General features: G+C 44.4%; 1 protein-coding gene across 2 annotated transcripts in view; it reads left to right on the plus strand.

Annotated features, from left to right (window-relative positions):
• Nucleotides 1–22,793, plus strand: part of LSP1 (lymphocyte specific protein 1) — a 152,607-nt gene that overhangs the window by 100,122 nt on the left and 29,692 nt on the right. For both annotated transcript variants that reach the window (XM_040328454.1, XM_040328455.1), the window contains exons 3-7: nucleotides 411–657; nucleotides 6,699–6,766; nucleotides 8,187–8,289; nucleotides 12,184–12,291; nucleotides 18,824–18,867. In XM_040328454.1, the coding sequence (XP_040184388.1) occupies nucleotides 411–657; nucleotides 6,699–6,766; nucleotides 8,187–8,289; nucleotides 12,184–12,291; nucleotides 18,824–18,867 (570 nt within the window). The remainder of the gene's footprint in view (nucleotides 1–410; nucleotides 658–6,698; nucleotides 6,767–8,186; nucleotides 8,290–12,183; nucleotides 12,292–18,823; nucleotides 18,868–22,793) is intronic.

Genomic DNA, 22,793 nt, shown 5'->3' on the forward strand with positions numbered 1-22,793 from the left:
TTCTGGGGAAAACCCTCTTTCTTTAAGCCCTGATGAAGAGGGTTTGTCCTTAAGATGCGTATGCCATGATCCACATTTAAAGAAGTCATTATATTCGTTGAACGAGTTTGACAGTTGGTCATCTGTATTCAGAGGATTGAACGAGTCTCACCTTGAAAGGAACTTTATTTTATAAGCTTTTGTTTTGTACTTTTGGGAGTATAATGAAGTTTAGTTACCAGATACCAATTCACTTTCTATGTATTCTACAGTGTTGTATGTTTCACTGTCCAGTAAACAAAAATCAAAAACTAAAAGAATTAATAAGAAAAAAAGAGAGATCTTTCTGTTTTTCTGCAGATGGTCTATCCTAGAAGTGCAGATGTGAATAGTTTTCTATGAAGTCATTTTTTATGATCTGTGATTTTCAGTGTGGGACTAAAGCCAGCTGGTCCCTGGGAGACGGAGGAAGATGAGGGATTCAGCGACTGGTCTCAGAAACTGGTGCAGAGGAAGCTAAGAGGAGCTGCGCAGGCCGCAGAGGAGCAAGAAGAGCCCAGATTTACAGACGGGGAACAGACAGAGCAGACCAGAGCCACGGAGGAGACCCATACATACAACACAGAAGCACAGGTGGAGGAAGAAGATGAAGGGACAACCCGCAATGAAGAAGTAGAGGTAATGGCAGGACTGTCTTAATGAGAGGGCACACCTGGGCACTGCCCAGCGGCCCCAGCTGCATGGGGGGCCCCTGCACTTTCCCCAAAGCAGCTTGTTCTTGAGCCCACGCTGCCCCAAAATTGGGGGCCCCATGATGGCACTGAGAGTGATGGATACACAGGGGAGGCAGGCTGGCAGCGGGGCGCCGTGCTGTGCAGAATGATACATATTATTTCCCAGCCAGCAGGGAGGGGCAGGGCCAGAGCGCCAATGATGCTCTGACCCTGCCCTATGCAGCTTGAATGCTCGGGACTCAAAGGAAGGGATGTAGAGAGGCCACAGTGTAGGGGGTATCAGGGATGTAGTGGGGTCACAATACAAGGGGTATCTTATGGTATATGGTTACAGTGCTGGGGTGAATATCTAGGGCATGGGTCTTCAAACTATGGCCCTCCAGTTGTTCAGGAACTACAATTCCCATCATGCCTAGTCATGTCTGTGAATGTTAGAGTTTTGCAATGCCTCATGGGATGTGTAGTTCCGCAACAGCTGGAGGGCCGTAGTTTGAGGATCCCTGATCTAGGGTGTAGAGGGGTCAGAGTGCTGGGGGGACATCTGGGATGTAGAGGGGTCAGAGTGCTGGGAGGGATATCTGGGGTGTAGAGGGGTCTGAGTATATTTACGCTGGCCGCTAGGTGGCGCTTCCGTTGATTTCCACGTAGAATATGCAAATCAGCTAGATACGCCGATTCAGAAACGTACGTGCGCCCGGTGGATTTTTTTACGTCGTTTACGTAAGGCTTTTTCCGGCGTAAAGTTACCCCTGCTATATGAGGCGTAGCCAATGTTAAGTATGGACATCGGGACAGCGTTGAATTTTCCATCGTTTACGTCGTTTGCGTAAGTCGTTCGCGAATAGGGCTTTGCGTAAGTTACGTTCACGTCGAAAGCATTGACTATTTGCGGCGTAATTAGGAGCAAGCGCACTGGGATACGTTCACGGACGGCGCATGCGCCGTTCGTTAGAAACGTCAGTTACGTGGGGTCACACTTAATTTACATAAAACACGCCCTCATCTTCCATATTTGAATTAGGCGGGCTTACGCCGGCCCTTATACACTACGCCGCCGTAACTTCGGGCGCATAATCTTTCTGAATACCATAATCGCCTCTCAAAATTATATAGGAGATACGCTACGCCCGCCTAAAGATACACAATTGTATCTGAATCAGTTCTTTTTGGTTCAACCCAGCAGGCTGAATGAAAAAAACCTGAAGATTTTAGAAGGAGATCATGTACTAACAATTCAATGTTAGTACATCAATCTCCCCACTGAGCTATTGTGTTCTGACAGGGGGACGCCCCGCAGTCTCCGTCCCCCCAGAACACAGTGGTCAGCTAGGGTTGCCACCTCATCCCTTTAAACCCGAAAACATATTAATTACACAGGTTCTGAGGCTTATTGAGTTGGTAATTAAACTCACTTGGTGCCTTATCTGCATTAAATTAGCCTCAGAACCTGTGTAATTCATATGTGTTCGGGTTTAAAGGGATGAGGTGGCAACCCAACGGTCAGCGCTTGCAGCCATTGGCTGAGAGCGCTGATCGGATGCCAAATGGCAGACCTCGACAGAAGTCAGGCCCCGTACACATGTCCGAGGAACTCGACGTGCCAAACACATCGAGTTCCTCGTCGAGTTCAGTGTGGAAGCCGCCGAGATTTCGGCGGGCCGACTTTCCTCATTGAACAACGAGGAAATAGAGAACATGTTCTCTTTTCGTCCCGACGAGTTACTCGTCGGCTTCCTCGCTGAAAAGTGTACACACGACTGAGTTTCTCAGCAGAATCCAGCTCCGACCGAGTTTCTGGCTGAATTCTGCCGAGAAACTCGGTCGTGTGTACGGGGCCTCAGACATTCAGCCAGCTTCTGTCAGACCAGCTGCCATACACACATATATATTTGGCCCGGAAGCTTAACCCTCTGAGAATGTGCTGTCCTTAAAGAGGAAGTAAACCCAGGGAAAAAAAACACCACCTGCAAGACAATGGCATAATGAGCTAGTATGCATGGCATACTAGCTCATTATGTAATACTCACCTCCGATCTAAGCCTCAACGCCCGGGCAGCCAACATCTTTTGCCAGGTGTTACTTCCACGTATCGCGGCTCCGGCGCTCCAATTGGCCGGAGCTGCGATGACGTCACTCCCAGCAGTGACGGCACGGCCTCAATGAGGAATGGCACACTACAGTGTGCCTGCGCCGCTTGTCTACGGCGCATGCACTGTAGACAGCGGTGCCCATGATTATAGTAAATATCTCCTAAACCTGGGAGGTTTAGAAGATATTTCAAGCACCTACAGGTAAGCCTTAATCTAGGCTTACCTGTTGGTTAAAGTGGTTGTAAAGGGTTTACAAACACTTTAAGCAGCCCATAGAATATGTGCTGGAAGGAAATAAAATTTCTCAATTCCCCCATTAACACTGTCTCCCACAGCACTATTGTGTTCTGCTAGCATCGAGCCTCCTTGGCCAGCAGGGCACAATGATTACTGTTAGTGGTTATAGCCACCAGCAGTAGTCACATGTAAAAAGTCTGACAGGCTGGTTATATGCCCAAGTCAACCAATGGATCGACTTCAGTACAACCAGCCTACCCATAGATCGATCAAATCTAGGCTAGTCTCTGCTGAACTGGACGACATTCGATCAATTTTTGGCCAACCTTACCCACATATTGCTTGAAGTTAAAGTTCGCTGAAAAGGTGAAGCACTGCTGTTTCCCTCCTTCCCTCCCCAGCCTGCAGTTACAGTTTTTTTGTTGGTATCTGCTTCCACTTCTGCAATCCTCTGGTTGAGGATGGCATCACTCACCCCCCCCCCCCCTTGCCTGCAGACTTCTGCACCACATCACACCTCCCAGGAGGCTGCGGGACCTTTCTCCTTGTGCCATACAGAAGTCACAGTCAAACTACAAATCCAAGATGGCATCACCAGGGGTGCAGCGGTGAGAAGAATCAACTGCAAGAAGACATCTCTGGAATCTATGGGCTGGTTAAGGCACTGATTTTTAAACATCAACAGCTACAGTAGCTGCTGACTTTTAATAAAAAAATAAATCTTAGTGCAGTTGCTGTTTGATCCTGTCTTAAGGGCTTGTTCACACTGATGGGTGCGCAATCCTGTGTGGTTCCTCACGTTCTGGTTTTGACATTTGAATGGGCTGCAAAATGCACTGGCACAAGCAAATATTAGTGCTAGCACTGCGGTACCATGCGGTTTGGTGGCTGCAAATGTGCTTTGTTTGCAAGATGCATTTGGGGTGCCATTAACAATTAATCGGCACCCCTGTTTTTCTTGCAGTGCTTCCCATGTGGGAAATGCGCACAGAAGAGAAAAGAATGAGAAACTTAAAATGTCATTTTGTACACAGTATAAAAAAAGTACATTTTGAAGGTCTTGTGAAATACAATGTTACCAGTATTTATAGTAAACATTGTAGCTTTTAACCACTTAAGCCCCGGACCATTTTGCAGCTAAATGCCCAGGCCAGGTTTTGCGATTCGGCACTGCGTCGCTTTAACAGACAATTTGCGCGGTCGTGCGACGTGGCTCCCAAACAAAATTGGCGTCCTTTTTTCCCCACAAATAGAGCTTTCTTTTGGTGGTATTTGATCACCTCTGCGGTTTTTATTTTTTGCGCTATAAACAAAAATAGAGCGACAATTTTGAAAAAAATGCAATATTTTTTACTTTTTGCTATAAAAAATATCCCCCAAAAACATATATATATATATATATAAAAAAAAATGTCCTCAGTTTAGGCCGATACGTATTCTTCTACCTATTTTTGGTAAAAAAAATCGCAATAAACGTTTATCTATTGGTTTGCGCAAAATTTATAGCGTTTACAAAGTAGGGGATAGTTTTATTGCATTTTTATGAATTTTTTTTTTTTTACTACTATTGGCGGCGATCAGCGATTTTTTTTGTGACTGTGACATTATGGCGGACACTTCGGACAATTTTGACACATTTTTGGGACCATTGTCATTTTCACAGCAAAAAATGCATTTAAATTGCATTGTTTATTGTGAAAATGACAGTTGCAGTTTGGGAGTTAAACAGAGGGGGCGCTGTAGGAGTTAGTGTTCACTTTGTGTGTGTTTACAACTGTAGGAGGGTGTGGCTGTAGGATTGACGTCATCGATCGAGTCTCCCTTATATAAGGGATCACTCGATCGATACGCCGCCACAGTGAAGCACGGGGAAGCCGTGTTTACATTCGTTTACAGCTATAAACGAATAGCCGCGCCGTCGTCCCGGATCGCTCCCCGAGGGGATCCGCCCGCCGCACGCAGCGGAGGGGGTCCCGATCGCACCCCCCACCCGCTAGAAGGCAAGGACGTATATATACGCCCTTCTGCCTGTCCGTGCCATTGTGCGGACGTAAATAGTCGTGCGGCGGGCGTTAAGGGGTTAAAGAAACTGTGTTATGAAACAAAACACCTTTGAATTAGGCGGTAATGAAAGCAAGGCTCCCATGCACTGCACAAGAGTCACAAGTGTCAGCAATAAGACAGTACTGCTGGGCCCCCCTTTTTAACTGATGAAGCCTGGGCCTAGTACACGGGGGTTAGTTGTACTGCCTTATTAGCGGCCCTGAATACTAGCAGCATAAGCATTTAAATAGGTGATTGAGAGAGTTTAGTTCCACTTTGGCAGATGTCTTCCTATTCTTGGGGAAGCATTTGCCTGTCTATGAAAAAGTTTTTCTATGTCTACCATTGCATTTCCAGTATTCCTCTGTTTAAATCAGGTAAGCAACGCACATGTACCTGGCCACCCATATGATTCACCAGACCAGGCCACCTTCTTCCATTGGTGAAAAAATATGTAGCGCTAGTAGAAACACTTATAAGCAATAAATAAGTGAAAAACCATGGATAAATAAATACAATTAAGCCACAGTAACATGTGAATGAGTGTCCGTTAGTTGATAATGGAAGCACCAAGACAAACAAAAGTCCGTCAGTAGAAAGTATATGACCACATCATCATCATCATGGAGGGGACATTCTGCACGATAAAAACAGGAGTAGATGGAATACTCTTACCGAATGACGTGGATCTGCTTGTCAGTGACAACAGATCATATGCGCATGGAAGGACTCCACTCGAATCTGCTCAGCTGGATGAAGGCCCAATGGTAGACTCCACACAGGATATCCAGATATAAGGCTGAAGTCCTGGACTGGAACCTCACCGTGGGTGAATTCGCTCAGACTCGGATTCAAAGGCAAAGACAGAAGTCTGCTTGTTCCAAAGCGACAATCGATGATGAAAAAGTGGTATCCACTCAGGAAGTGGGCACAATCTTGGAGTATGAAAACTTAGTAACCAAGCAGGACATGCAGGAGAAAGAAAAAACAAAGCTCCAGATGGTGCAGGTAAAAGAGGGTAAGGTTTTATTGTAATAAAATCAAATATACATAAAAGTGATCACTGTAGCATAAAAAAGGATAAAAGAAATATGGAGAGCAAGTGTACCAAGCCCGACGCGTTTCGTCCAACTGGACGAATGCCCCAGTTGAAGTCCAGTTGGACGAAATGCGTCAGGATTGGTACACCTGCTCTCCATATTGCTTTTATCCTTTTTTATGCTACAGTGATCACTTTTATGTCTATTTGGTTTTATTACAATAAAACCTTACCCTCTTTTACCTGCACCATCCGGAGCATTGTTTTTTCTTTCTCCTGCATGTCCTGCTTGGTTACTAAGTTTTCAGTGTGAAAGGTGTCTATTTCACATCCATACACATACTAGGGCCAGTTTAGACAGGAGCCAATTAATCTACCAGCATGTCTTTGGAGTGTGGAAGGAAACCAGAGTACCTGGAGGAAACCCACACAGGCATAGAGAGAACATGCAAACTCCAGGCAGGTAGTGCAATGGCTGAGATTTGAACCAACAACCCTGGTGCTGCTAGGCAGAAGTACTAACCTCTTAGCCACTGTGCTACCCATTTACATTCATCTGTTATTTATCTTTAACAGGCAAATGATGAACCAGAACTCTGCACAGAAGAGACAGAAATCATCTCTTCCAGCCAATGGGAAACAAGGTACAGTTATTATATTAGATATCATGATAAATTTAGAACACAAGAAATGGATCCATTCTATACAACCAATATTGTCTTACATTTCAGTATGAATCTTATGCAGTGCCGATCCTGATCTCCCTGGGGCCCTAAGCAAAATGACATGTCACATTAAAGTTGAGAAGTGGGGGGGGGCTCCCGAAAATGGGATGTCAACGGAAGCGGGGGGAGGGGATGTTCTGCTGTCGGAAATGACATCTTGCATTAAAGTGAGAAGCGGGGGGGGTGGTGACTTCTTACCTCTTCTCCCATGCAGCCAGCAAGTTGAGAAGCGGGGTAAGGGGCCGAAAATGAGTTCTCACCAGGCGGGGCCTCTAGTAATTTGGGGGGCCCTCCGCAGCTTTGCGGGGCCCTAAGCGGCTTGCATAGTGAGCTTATAGGGCGGATCGGCCCTGATCTTATGTTATGGTCAAAACACAGCATAGCCTTCTAAAACAGATGGTATAAATGCGTCGCACTTCCATCACAAATCTAAAAAAAGAACCCCCCCCCCCTTATTTTAGGGTGGTAGGTAGAACCTTGTAAACCATTCCTTTTAACCCGCCTCACTATAACTTGTTTGGAATATAGTTACCGTATTTATCGGCGTATACCGCGCACTTTTTTGCCCTGAAAATCAGGGCAAAATCGTGGGTGCGCGGTATACGCCGATACCCGCTTTCCTGCGCCGAGTTTTGAATACTGCACCGACATATACCGAGCGCAGTACACTCGGGTATAGTCGGGCAGTCTCGGCTTCTTCCGCGCTCACGTCCTGGACGTACAGGACGTCAGCGCGGGTAGCCGAGCATTGCCGACAATACACGAGTGTACTGCGCTCTGTATATGTCGGCGCAGTATTCAAACTCGGCGCGGGAAACGAGCGTGGAGGATGCGAGGACGCCGGACCCGACGAAGAGGACACCCGAAGCCGCAGACGGACGCCGGACCCGACGAAGAGGACACCCGAAGCCACAGACGGACGCCGGACCCGACGAAGAGAACACCCGAAGCCGCAAAAGGACGCCGAACCCGACGAAGAGGACACCCGAAGCCGCAGAAGGACGCCGGACCCGACGAGGCCGCCGATGGACGCCGCGCAAGACACCAAAACTGTAAGTACAAAAAACATTTTTTTCCACAGGATTGGGGGCACTTTTAGGGGTGCGCGGTATACGGGGGAGCGCGTTATACCGCAATAAATACGGTAGTTCCTAGGGCAGTGGGGTGATAAATCTGCCCTTATATAGCGGGTATGACGTAGCTCTGCCATATTGTGTAGATAGAAACTGGCTCTTGCTGTTGATGTGGTTTTCCATTCTATGGATCAGGGACCATAGGAACAGCTAGCTGTCCCCATATTAAAAACTGATTAATAAAAATGTGCTTGTTATTGTTCCAGGGAAATAATTGAGGATTACAGACCACCAAGTCCAAGAGTTCCCGAAAAAGAGTCTGAAGAACAAGAGGACGAGGAAGGGGGATATATGCTTGCTAGGCATCAGGTAAATTTGTATGTGCTTGTTCACATGTGCAGCTATTATTGCCGCCCCTCTGGAAAGTGATCAGCAGGGGGGTTGCTTTTCAGAGGGCATTTGACAGGCAGCGAGGGGGCAACATGCTGCCTCCTTGCTGACTGTTTAAACCATGGGTCTTCCAAATACGGCCCTCCAGTTGTTCAGGAACTACAATTCCCATCATGCCTAGTCATGTCTGTGAATGTCAGTGTGTTACAATGCCTCATGGGATGTGTAGTTCTACAACAGCTGGAGGGCCGTAGTTTGAGGATCCCTGGTTTAAACCCTCAAAATGTTGACCCACCACACCACAAAGGCGGTACAGATCTATGTGCTACAGTTTAACTTGTTGTTAAAAGGAGTCTATAAAGACCCATTCACACCTACACGTGTATATTACCACTCATGCTGCAATGAACACACCTAAGTGTGAATGGCCCTCAGTGGTACTATATAGTTATTGGACAGGGAACTTGGAAAGAATTGCTGCAAGAGAACATAAGATTGTTGTAGTACAGTAAAACCTTGGATTGCGAGCATAGTTTGTTCCGGAAACATGCTTGTAATCCAAAGCACTTGTATATCAAAGCAAGTTTCCCCATTAGAAATAATAGAAACTCAGATGATTTGTTCCACAACCATTTATTCATAATGTCCTTCAGTTTATAGTCCATATAAAAAGAAAAGGGGATTAGAAGCAAAATCCAGCAGGATCTACAGAGTATTATAGAGAAGAGAGGCGCCTCTAAAGCCCTGTACACACGATCGGTTTGTCTGATGAAAACAGACCGATGGACCGTTTTCATCGGACAAACCGACCGTGTGTGGGACCCATCGTTTTTTTTTCATCGGTGAAAAAAAAAAGAACATGTTTTTAATTTTTCCTATGGATAAAAAAACGATAGAAAAAAACGATCGTCTGTGTTGAAGTCCATCGGTCAAAAATCCACGCATGCTGAGAATCAAGTCGACGCATGCTCGGAAGCATTGACCTTCATTTTTTCATCACGTCATAGTGTTTTACGTCACCGCGTTTTGGCACGGTCAGATTTTTGACTGATGGTGTGTAGGCAGGGCCACCATCAGGGGGGTACAGGCAGTACACCTGTAAGGGGTCCGGAGGTCCCCAGGGGCCCGGAGGCCCCCAGATGGCAGCTCCCCCTTTTTTTTTTTTTTATATTTTTATTTTATTTTTTATTAAAGGGACAATTTTTTTTAGAGGTCCGGAGGTCCCCAGGGGCTCGAAGGCCCCCAGGGCTCCGGATGGCAACCCCCCCCCCCTTTTTTTTTTTTATTAAAATATATTTTTTCCAATATATTTTTATTTTATTTTTTATTAAAGGGACAATTTTTTAATTTATTTAGGGGTACGGGGGTCCCCATGGGCCCGGAGATCCACAGGGCCCGGATGACAACCCCCCTTTTTTTTATAAAAAAAAATATTTTTTTATATATTTTTTTATTTTATATATATATACAGTGAGAAAAATAAGTATTTGAACACCCTGCTATTTTGCAAGTTCTCCCACTTGGAAATAATGGAGGGGTCTGAAATTGTTATCGTAGGTGCATGTCCACTGTGAGAGACATAATCAAAAAAAAAAATCCAGAAATCACAATGTATGATTTTTTAAACTATTTATTTGTATGATACAGCTGCAAATAAGTATTTGAACACCTGAGAAAATCAATGTTAATATTTGGTACAGTAGCCTTTGTTTGCAATTACAGAGGTCAAACGTTTCTTGTAGTTTTTCACCAGGTTTGCACACACTGGAGGAGGGATTTTGGCCCACTCCTCCACACAGATCTTCTCTAGATCAGTCAGGTTTCTGGGCTGTCGCTGAGAAACACAGAGTTTGAGCTCCCTCCAAAGATTCTCTATTGGGTTTAGGTCTGGAGACTGGCTAGGCCACGCCAGAACCTTGATATGCTTCTTACAGAGCCACTCCTTGGTTATCCTGGCTGTGTGCTTCGGGTCATTGTCATGTTGGAAGACCCAGCCTCGACCCATCTTCAAAGCTCTAACTGAGGGAAGGAGGTTGTTGCCCAAAATCTTGCAATACATGGCCCCGGTCATCCTCTCCTTAATACAGTGAAGTCGCCCTGTCCCTTGTGCAGAAAAACACCCCCAAAGCATGATGCTACCACCCCCATGCTTCACAGTAGGGGTGGTGTTCTTGGGATGGTACTCATCATTCTTCTTCCTCCAAACACGGTTAGTGGAATTATGACCAAAAAGTTCTATTTTGGTCTCATCTGACCACATGACTTTCTCCCATGACTCCTCTGGATCATCCAAATGGTCATTGGCAAACTTAAGACGGGCCTTGACATGTGCTGGTTTAAGCAGGGGAATCTTCCGTGCCATGCATGATTTCAAATCATGACGTCCTAGTGTATTACCAACAGTAACCTTGGAAACGGTGGTCCCAGCTCTTTTCAGGTCATTGACCAGCTCCTCCCGTGTAGTCCTGGGCTGATTTCTCACCTTTCTTAGGATCATTGAGACCCCACGAGGTGAGATTTTGCATGGAGCCCCAGTCCGAGGGAGATTGACAGTCATGTTTAGCTTCTTCCATTTTCTAATGATTGCTCCAACAGTGGACCTTTTTTCACCAAGCTGCTTGGCAATTTCCCCGTAGCCCTTTCCAGCCTTGTGGAGGTGTACAATTTTGTCTCTAGTGTCTTTGGACAGCTCTTTGGTCTTGGCCATGTTAGTAGTTGGATTCTTACTGATTGTATGGGGTGGACAGGTGTCTTTATGCAGCTAATGACCTCAAACAGGTGCATCTAATTTAGGATAATAAATGGAGTGGAGGTGGACATTTTAAAGGCAGACTAACAGGTCTTTGAGGGTCAGAATTCTAGCTGATAGACAGGTGTTCAAATACTTATTTGCAGCTGTATCATACAAATAAATAGTTAAAAAATCATAAATTGTGATTTCTGGAATTTTTTTTTTGGATTATGTCTCTCACAGTGGACATGCACCTACGATGACAATTTCAGACCCCTCCATGATTTCCAAGTGGGAGAACTTGCAAAATAGCAGGGTGTTCAAATACTTATTTTCCTCACTGTATATATATATATATATTTTTTTTTTTTTTTTTTATTAAAGTGCTCAGAGGTCCACAGGGCCCCATGTGGCAAACCCCCTTTTTTTTATTTTTTCATAAATGTTTATTTTTGTTTATATATTTATATATATATATATATATATATTTTTTTTAAGGGCCCAGAGGTCCCGGATGGCCACCCCCCTTTTTTGTAATTTCTTTTTATAAAAAAATAATAATAATTTGTGTATATATATATATATATATATATATATATATATATATATATATATATATATAATTAAAGGGCCCAGAGGTCCCCAGGGCCCGGATGGCTACCCCCCTTTTTTTATCTATATTTTCCTTTATTTCTTCTTTTTTTGTAAAGGGCCCCCCCCCCCCCGCCGATTCGCGGCAGCCCCCCCCCGCTTCTCAATTTCAGGCGGCAGTACTCCCCGGTTCTCTGCTCCAGGGGGCCCATGCCTGAAGCTGTGTGAGGGGCCCCATAATTCCTGATGGCGGCCCTGTGTGTAGGCAAGACTGATGAAAGTCAGCTTCCTCGGATATCCATCGGATTAGATTCCATCAGATATCCGATCGTGTGTACGAGGCTTAAGTGTAGTAATATGTTGCTAAAGGTTGTACCTTTATTAAATGTAACCACATTGCTTCTCTTTTATACTCAGTTGTGACATGATGCTACTTGTATATCAAGTCAAAATGTATTAAACAATGTAGCTTGTCTTGCAAAATGCTCTCAAACCAAGGTTTTACTGTATACATATGAATATTTACTGTCCTGTTTTTCTTTTGGTACCAGGTACAGATAGAGGGGTACCAGGACCGGTGTGTAACAGATGAAGTGGAAACCCGGAGGCGGTCAGTGAGCAGCGATGGAGAGGAAGGAGATGGCTCCATCACAGTGAAGGTGATTTTATAACCCTTCTACATTTTCCCAATGGGAACATTTTGTTGCCTGTGATTGGTTTCAGAGAAAATGTACACACCAATCAAAACCTGTTTGGCTCAGAGAAATCTGATTGGTTTACCTGAAACAATTATGGGATTGTTTTAACTTGTTGATGCCTCCACCAAGAAACGTTGGTCCTCCTTAAGCCCGATACACACTATTGCCGCGTACACACATTTGGATTTTCCATCAGAAAAACTTTGGATGGTTTTTCCAATGGAATTCCGCTCAAGCTTGGCTTGCATACACACGGTCACACAAAAGTTCTCTGAACTTTCGACCGTCAAGAACGCGGTGACGTACAACACTACGACGAGCCAAGAAAATTAAGTTCAATGTTTCCAAACATGCGTCAAATTGTTTCCGAGCATGCGTCTGAATTTTACGCGTCGGAATTGCTACAGACGTTCGGAATTTCCGATTGGAATTTTTTCCGTCTGAAAATTTAAGAACCAGTTCTCAAATTTTTGTTGGCAGAAATTCCGACAGGAAAAGTCCGATGGAGCCTACACACGGTCGGAATTTCTGACCAAAAGTTCACATTGGACTTTTGAGGTTTTTTTTCCGCTGGGTTGAACGAAAGAAAAACTCTCAGCTCCGGTCAGAGCCGCTGTCCTAGCGATCTGACGTTAGTACAGCGATCTCCCCCACTGAGCTATTTTGTTCTGACAGGTGGATGGCTCCCCCGCCAGAACAATCCAGTCAGCGCTCTCCGCCATTGGCTGAGATTGCTGATCAGGAGCTGGTTTTCCAGCATGCACGTCCTGTCGGGCCGGCTGGCAGCCGAATGTCCATCGTTTTTTTTTAACCGACCAATGTCTCTCGGCCTGTGTGTACGGAGCATTAACCACTTGACCTCCGGAAGATATACCACCCCTCATAACCAGGCCATTTTTTGCAATACGGCACTGCGTTACTTTAACTAACAATTGCACGGTCATGCTACGCTGTACACAAATGAAAATTATGTATTTTTTTATTTTTTTGTGGTATTTGATCATCACTGGGTTTTTACATTTTTGCACTATAAATGAAAGAAATATATATTTTTATTTTTCAAAATTGTGGGTCTTTTTTTTTTGTTTATAGTGCAAAAAACAAACAAAGAGGTGATCAAATATCACCAAAGAAAGCTCTGTATGTGGGGGAAAAAAAGGGCAAACATTTTATTTGGGTACAGTGTCACACAACCGTACAATTGTCAGTTAACCACTTAAGGACCGCCTCCTGCACATTTACGTCGGCAGAATGGCACGGCTGGGCACAAGCACGTACAGGTACGTCCTCCTTAAGTGCCCAGCCGTGGGTCGCGGGCGCGCTCCCGCAACCCGGTCCGAAGCTCCGTGACGCCAGTGGACCCGAATGCCGCTGGAGTCCCGTGATCGGTCCCCGGAGCTGAAGAAAGAGGAGAGCTGTGTGTAAACACAGCTTCCCGTTCTTCACTGTGGCGCTGTCATCGATCGTGTGTTCCCTTTTATAGGGAAACACAATCGATGATGTCACACCTACAGCCACACCCCCCTACAGTTAGAAACACAAATGAGGTCACACATAACCCCTTCATCGCCCCCTTGTGGTTAACTCCCAAACTGCAATTGTCATTTTCACAGTAAATTTTAAATGCATTTTTTGCTGTGAAAATGACAATGGTCCCAAAAATGTGTCAAAATTGTCCGAAGTGTCCGCCATAATGTCGCAGTCACGAAAAAAATCACTGATCGCTGCCATTAGTAGTAAAAAAAAAAAAATAATAAAAATGCAATAAAACTGTCCCCTATTTTGTAAACGCTATAAATTTTGCGCAAACCAACCGATAAACGCTTATTGCGATTTTTTTTTACCAAAAATAGGTTGAAGAATATGTATCGGCCTAAACTGAAGAAGAAAAAAAATATGTTTTTATATATTTTTGTGGGATTTTTATTATAGCAAAAAGTAAAAAATATTGAATTTTTTTCAAAATTGTCGCTCTGTTTATGTTTATAGCGCAAAAAAATAAAAACCGCAGAGGTGATCAAATACCACCAAAAGAAAGCTCTATTTGTGGCAAAAAAAGGACGCCAATTTTGTTTGGGAGTCACGTCGCACGACCGCGCAATTGTCAGTTAAAGCGACGCAGTGCCGAATCGCAAAAACGGGCCGGGTCCTTTAGCTGCCTAAAGGTCCGGGTCTTAAGTGGTTAAAGTATCGCAAAAGATTGCCTCGTTAGGAAGGGGGGTGCACCTTCCAGAGCTGAAGAGGTTAAGCAGAGTATACACACATTGTATTTTTTCTTTCAATCAGCAGGTTGAAAGGATCTCTGCATCCACAACTCTTGTGTGGACCCCCCCCCCCTGCTCTATTGTATTGTGACCCCCCAGCACTACACACTCCTGATGAACTGGCCAGATTTGGGTGTGAGCTGTCATAGGGACAGGTGTCCGAAATGGTCTTCTGCTCAGCCAGTGTGTGCTGTGAATGCTGTCTACCCCCCGGCGGGGAGAACCTTTTGGTGATTGCGGCAAAGGGGGAGGAAGCATCAGCACAGTGTGCGACCTTGTGAAAATATACACAGTTGTTGAAGTACTATATTTAGCACTATTATTTGGACTTCTATGCAGCACCAGTCACTTTATTCTGTCCGCCAAATCAATTATTGACTTTTTATATTGCTAAGTTTATAGCAACTCATCGCTTTGGATTTATTTTTCAGCACTTGTCACTTTTTTATTCAATTAATTATTCTTTATGAATTTACTTTTTCTTGTGTCTATGTTAATTGCCAATACATTTTTTATTTTTAGGAGGATACTTTTGCACATGTATGAATTGCAGGATTTGAATTTTAACACAAATTTATAGTTAGAAGCGCTTTTCACTTTCTTTGTTTACTCAACCTTTTAATTGATGTGTGTCTATAAAGCTAGACACAATCACTTAATGTTTTTTTTTTTTTTTTCACATATATAATTTTATTTTTTATTTTTTAACACGTGATCACCTAATTGGATCAATAAGCTCCAATTAAAAAAGTTCTTTCCCTAATCACAACCTAACTTTATAAAGCAGTGCCACACCCACATTCCAGTTCCTAGTATACCAGTAGTTGCCTCTTCTGGAGGCAGCAGCTTTTCTGCACAGATGCACTGAAATCTAACTATTCAACCAAAGCGCGGAACCGGTCTTTTTTATTTGTGGTCCAAAATGGAGGATTTTGACCCTCTTCCTGCTCAGGTGACAACTTCAAAATGTTCCATCGCTATTGTCTCAGTGACCATGCTCACCAATACAAATAGAGGGGCGACTGGCCAATGGGTACGCAGAGAACCCTTTGTCAGTCTATCCCAAACAAATGTTGCCTTTTTACTTTAAAATACATTTTATAATCTAGAACAGAAGCAGCTGGGTAAATCCATGATGAAAGAGGATCTGGCAGTAGGTTTAGAGCATGTGTTCAATATCAACAAGTGTGGATTTTTGAGTATTGCTGTCGAATAGCCCATTAGGCACGTTTTGCTGCAGCAATCGTCCCTTGTGCCCACTAACCATTCACAATCGCTATACATCGGATGCAATAAAGTGTAGCATGTGGAAGCAATGATTTGATAATAGTAACACAATACTGCAACCTTGTAAGATCGAGCCATAAGGCTCCATTCACACCTATGCAGTTTGCTTTTGAGTGTTTTTGCAGTGTTTGTTTGTTTGTGTTTTTTTTAACAGTCATTTAAAAAAAAAAAAAAAAAATTGCCAAATTTGTTGGGCAGATTAAAAATGCAAAATCACGGTAAAAACAAACTACATGCTTTTCTGGAGCTTCCCATTGAAGTCTATTGTACCAAAAACACAAGAAAAGCACTGTTTTGCATTTAAATAAGTCTCTGACCCTCATCAAAAATGCAGAGGTACAAAAATGCATTGATGTGCACTCAATCCATAGGGACCCATGTTAAATGCAGGACTGTGGGCATTGGTGTGAATGGAGCCTTATACATGCAGCTGCCAGGATAGTGACTGTTTAGGGACAGTCAAGGGAGATGATCGCTCTAGTTAACAATTTCCTTTGTGTGCTCAGCCTTCATTTACATGGGGACTGGGAAGGGTGGAGAAAAGTGATTTTACTGGGGACATAAAGGACTTCAGTTCTGATCGCCAATCCTTTCTGGCTGCTCTAGGCAACATCACGGGGCACACAAACTTGTATAGGCTGTGGAGGGAGGGGGGGATGATGCACTGCAGACATCACCAAAGTCTCCATATCTGTAAGGAAAACAACAGCTACTGGACTGTGTGTTTGTTTTTTATTATTATTTTTATTTCCTTTGTCTATTTCTAACCCAAACTGGCATTGCCTGACAGTGCTTTATGCTTATAGACTTCTAATTTCTAGTGCTTTAGGATTCCTTTAAAACCTGCATTCGGGGGTGGTAAAAACAGGTGGTTGAGCTGGGTTTACCACCCCCTGATTGCCCTCTTCGTTAACAAGACACAGCAGCTGGAGGGCAATGTACACATTCTACAGCCGTGGCAAGGATTATAACCCCTTCAGTAATGTGGCCGAACACGACCCATTCTAGTGAATGGGGCCAAGCCGCAACCTGTCCTAAAGTGTTTGTGACATGGTGGTGCAGGATTTACAGGGTTAAAACATTCACCACCTCGCAACGCGACGCTCTTTAAAAATTGTTTGGCCGTGACTCGCAGTACAGAGTGTAGTATAAATATAAATGAGCACTGTTTGAAAAAAGGGTTTCTAAAACTTGACTGATGGTTCCCACTGAATGCGGCATTAAAATCGTCCTGCGATTTCAAAGCGGCCGGTCAGTGCAATTTCATGTGCGGCTTCCTGACATCTGTGCGACTTTATGCACAGATGTTGATGCAAGTTGCACATGAAATCGCCAAAAATGGTGCAGGAACCTTTTTTCAAATTGGTGCAAGTCGGAGTCACAAATGGGGTGCGACTTGTCGTGTGATTTTTTTTTTTCTGTCAAATCGCATCGCTGTAAAGGGGTCTCATAATTTTAGCCCAAACAACCCTAAAAAAGCTATATACAAGTTGGGTAGGTAGCTGAATTATCAGTTGCAAGTGTGCTGTTAACCAAAAAGATTGCATAGTTAGCACTGAATTATAGGGATTAATTCCAATGTCTCCATCCACTACCAGATGAGAAAAAAAAACTTGATGTTGGGAATTTTGATGACTAGTGATGAGCTTGACGTGTTCGGACGAGGCATTCCCCACCCCGCAGCCTCCTATATAAGGGGCATGTATACGTGTGGCTGAGGGCTAGGCAATGATTGGCCTGTACAGGTAACAGTTTCCTGGTGGGCTAACAAAACGTGGATTCGGATCCTAGTCTGACTCTGAACACACCTGTGCTCATTACTATAATAATGACCTAGTTCAGAATATTTTAGAGGAGGGCTTTAAATGGCCTAAGGGCTCTTTCACACCTGTCAGTTTTTTAGGCGAATCTGAATGGACGCTCCGTGGCTATGGAGCCACGAATGTCAGCGGTGACATCCGACCCGACCCGCTCCGATCCGCCAAAGTGTGACGGAGGAAAACCCTACTTTTCCACCTACTTTTCCATCTGTCTATCGGATGACACTGGACTCTACGGTCCGTCGTCATCCGATCCCCCCCATAGAGGAGAGCAGCGCTCTGACAGGTCCATCCCTTCACAGTGTGCAGAGACCGACCTGTCATCTGCCTGCTCAGCGGGGATCAAGAGAGCGATCCCCGCTAAGCAAAGCGGAGCCCACACATGGACAGCCCCGTGTGAAAGGGCCCTATATGAGAAATTCAAACCAACTGTTAAAATAAAAGCGAGCCTTTGAGAGGGAAAAACGGTACAATGGGGTTGATTTACTAAAACTGGAGAGTACAAAATCTGGTGGAGCTTTGCATAGAAACCAATCGGGTTTTATTGAACAAGGTGACGCTAGAAGCTGATTGGCTGCCATGCACAGCTGTACCAGATTTTACACTCTCCCGTTTTAATAAATCGGCCCCAATGTGCTTGAAGCCCTCTTAAGCCTCATACACACGATTGTTTTTTTCGATGGGAATTGTGTGATGAAAGGGTTTTGTCTGAAAATCCAACTGTATGCTCCATCGGACAATTGTCAGATTTTCCGACAACAAATGTGGGCTAGCATGCTTTAAAATTTTCCGACAACAAATGTGTGCTGTCAGATAATCCTATCGTGTGTGTGTGTGTGTACAGAGATCCATCAGACAAAACTCCAGTACCAACACACGTGCTCAGAAGCAATGCTCACCTTAATACAACATTAGCAGAAGTTGCCCAAATGGTGGCGGTAAAGAGCTAAAAAATGTAGTTTTGTGTTTGTTGGCTGACAATTCTTTGCTGTTTGTATGCAAGACAAGTTCATGGCCAAATCCAATCGTGTGTATGAGGCTTTAACTATACAATCTGTGTAATCTGAATAATATAAACTAGAGTGTTCCAGTAAATAAATATATTTATATCCTTCTTTTTAGGTAACTGAGAGAACAGAGATTCTGAATCGTTCCATCCAGAAGAGGTATTTGTCTCACCTTAGCAAAATGTTGAAATGATTCTGATTTAAAGCTGAAGTAAACCCATTGATTTAAACCATTTAAAAAAAAAGGTTGTATTCCTGGCACATCAGGAATTCTATCTGTCGCAGTTGATTGTTCTCTCAAGCAAACTGTCAACCCATCAAATGACTGGTGTTATGACTGATCGAATGTGCAGAGGCAAAGCAACATTTTTGAGTATAGCCTCAAATAAAACTTAATAACAATTTAGCAAAAACGTACCATCAACCAGGTTGAATGTAAAATGGTTGAACCAAGTGAACCAACCCATAGTGGCAGTTGCTGATGCTGCCTGAACCCGTATACAATGCTGTATCCTGGCCTAGAGCAGCATTTTTCAGGGGGTCAGCACGGAAAGAGTCCCCGCCGGCTTGCCCTACATGGTAAGTGTAGCGCCAGTCTTATGGGGCGGACTGGGCTAATTAGTCTAGTGCCCCCCCCCCATAAAGCGGGCGGCTGGCATTACGCAACTGGGGCGGGGGGGGCGCCGCTTCTGATTTTGACTGTCCTATCCTGCTGGATCACAAACCTTCCTCACTGTGCTATGTTTTCTGCTGTACCATTGGCATGGTTATATCTTCTTAGTCCTCTCCAAAAAAATTATCAGAAATTTGTGCTTAAAGTAGAACTATAGGCAACACTTTTTTTTTTTTTTTTTCATGTTGGATAGAGTAGGGGAGGGTTATAGCCCCTTTCAGTTTATTTCTAACCATCCCTGACCTATTGCCGAGATTTCCCTTCTCTTCCTGCCTCATAGACAAACAGGAAGTGAGAGGAAATCTATGAAAATTAAGGGAATCCATTGCACCCCCCCACCAGGCCCTCAGAACTAGTGTCCCCACGCGACAATTTCAGGGTAGGCCTTAAACAGCAAGGGGTGTGGCCTTGACAGAAAGGGGTGGGTCATATTAAAATTAGGGGGTGCACGTGTTTAGTCAGGCTGAGGGCAGCACAAAACCTAAATACACTACTGCCCGTATAGGGTCACCTAGAAAGGGTGATTGATCGGACTGTCTCGGTACTGATGATATTGACACGTAGGTATCATAAAAAAGGGGGGGCAGAGAGGGGAACAGGGAGTGAAGGGGGAGAGAGAAAGGGGGAGGGAAGGGATAGGGAGGCAGAGGCCAAGATGACCGCTTCCTTAACTGAAAAGGACAGGAGGGTTTAACTCTGCTTTAAAGGGTCAGCCAGCTCATATGTTTAGGTTGCCAAGTCTCCAGCTGGCATATTAGATTTCTTTGGGACTTAAGTGATCAAATCTTCTAAAGCAAATCCATAGCTCCGCTCACGACACACTCCTCTTATCATAGGTGCTGGCTACTATAGCCTGCCTCCACTCTCCATTAAGGTTTATTTTAGTGTTTTTTTGTTTTGTTTTTTCCTCCAAAAAATGTATTGAAATTAAACCGGTAAAAAAGAGAAAAAAAAAGGACCCAATGGGCCATAGCAAACGACTGTAAAGGAGGGGTTGACTGGATGAGGAACATCATGCACTGAGCCAGAATGAAGATGAGGTGTGGGGCCCTAGTATCTGGGGAAAACCTATTTTTGGGTAGAAAGTTACTGCAGCAGGCATCAGCCTGGTGTGATGTGCATGGGAAGGGGGGCGAATAGGTTGGCCGTCAAACTTCACAAGAGGGGCATGGACTAGCTAAGAGGGTGAATTCCAGAAAGAGAGGGTTGAGAAGGCTTAGGCGGCAACAGTAGTGAAAAGGCATGGGAAAGATGGTAGGAGGGAAGAAAGCGGCGAGGGGAACTGGGGGGAACGGGGAGCTGCATAGGATGGGGCCGTAGTGCCTGAAAAAGGATTGGGGGGAGAGGGGCCCCGAGAGCGGGGAGAACAACTCGCTGGGCTGGGTGCCAGTCCAGGCATGTGGGCGGATCCTGACTTCATTGTGAGCTTGCCCGAGCCTGGACCTGCTCTGTAAAACCAGTGGGCTTAAGTTCGCTGTCTGCTGAAAAAGGGTCCCAAGAGTGCAGAACAAACTGCACTCCTGTAATCCACTCTTGTAATCCACAGAAGTACAGGAGTGTACTTCTCCTTTAAATTACTAGCCAAAAATGCAAGGCGACAAGAAATGTTTTCTTTCGCTTTATGCCTTGTACACAAAACGGCAAGAAAGGAATCCTCACTGAAATAAGAAAGGTCCCCTCTTAGACGGTTATCAACAAGTGCCCCATTGAAAGATGTTGACCTGGTGACAACTTTTAATTTTACAACACTTTTAGACTACTTTCACACTGAGGAGCTTTGCAGGCCATATATATAGAGCTAAAAATGGCTCCTGCAAAGCGCCCCGAAAGAGCCACTTCTCTCACTCCAGTGTGAAGGCCCTCAGGCTTTCACACTGGAGCAGTACGCTGGCAGGACGCTCAAAGTCCTGCCAGCCACATCTTTGAGGCACTGTAGGAACGGTGTATACACTGCTCCTACAGCACCCCTGCCCATTGACATCAATGGGCAGTGCTGCCGAACCGCTGGCATGACAACGGTTTTAACCCTTTTTCGGCTGCTGGCGGGGGGGGGTAAAAGTGGCCCACTAGCGGGCGCATAGCACCACAAAAACGATAGTACCGCTGACGGCACGACGCCTCAGTGTGAAAGTAGCTATATAGTCCTGGTGGTAATGGTCACAGGTCAATTGGGACTGGGGACTGAATCTCCTCAGCAAACACTGAAGGGTTCTAACCCTTTCGCAATTTAAAAACTTCAAGTTTTGATTTTGAAACTCTAAAACTAGATAATATAACTTGGATACAAATGGAGTTAAAATAAATATTCAATGACTGCTTGAAATGATCTAAATGGCAAATGGAATGGAGAAGCACATTTCACTTCTGGGCCTTGTCACTACACAGTAGGAGGAATTGCTCATGTCTTTGGATCTCTTCCCGATGCCTCTGGCAGGGAGAGTGTAATTGACCAAAGGGCTTTAGACACATAGCTTGGATTTACATCATGCTGTGCAATATTTGTCTCACCAACTACAGGCACAGAGCTCAATACAAAAACATGAGACTGATCCCGCGTACACACGATCATTTTTCGGCATGAAAAAAACGACGTTTTTAAAAAATGTCATTTAAAATGGTGTGTGGGCTTCACATCATTTTTCGCGTTCTGAAAAACGACAATTTTTTTTTTTTGAGCATGCTGCATTTTTTAACGACGTTTTAAATTGTCGTTTTTCGGGTTGTAAAAAATGATCGTGTGTGGGCTAAAACGACGTTAAAAACCCACGCATGCTCAGAAGCAAGTTATGAGACGGGATCGCTCGTTCTGGTAAAACTAGCGTTCGTAATGGAGTAAGCACATTCATCACGCTGTAACAGACAGAAAAGCGCGAATCGTCTTTTACGAACACGGAATCAGCTAAAGCAGCCCCAAGGGTGGCGCCATCCGCATGGAACTTTCCCTTTTTAGTGCCGTCGTACGTGTTGTACGTCACCGCGCTTTGCTAGAGCATTTTTTAAAAACGATGGTGTGTGGGAAACGTCGTTTTAATGATGAAGTTGGAAAAAACAAAGTTTTTTCTACATGCCCAAAAACGTCATGCCGAAAAATGATCATGTGTACGCGGCATTGGGCTTCTTTTATGGCCTGAATCTATATATTAATAGGAAGAGGTCCTGTCTGCTTACCAAGAGCTGCTTGCATCACTTCAACGCAAATGTTTGTAGGCCAGGAGCCAATGTGTTCTTCCCATTTCTCCATAGCTCCCTGATTTCGAGGGACTATCCCTCATTTGGAGCAATGTCCCTCTGTCCCTCTTTCCCCCTCATTTTGTCCCTCGTTTTGGTCTGATCTATATAGTTGTATATAAAATGCACTTTTTATCTTTCAAAAAGTGTTTCCCGGTGCTAAACCTTTAATTCAAAATTGCTG

Source organism: Rana temporaria, chromosome 11, assembly GCF_905171775.1.
Source record: "Rana temporaria chromosome 11, aRanTem1.1, whole genome shotgun sequence".
Classification (NCBI taxonomy): domain Eukaryota; kingdom Metazoa; phylum Chordata; class Amphibia; order Anura; family Ranidae; genus Rana; species Rana temporaria.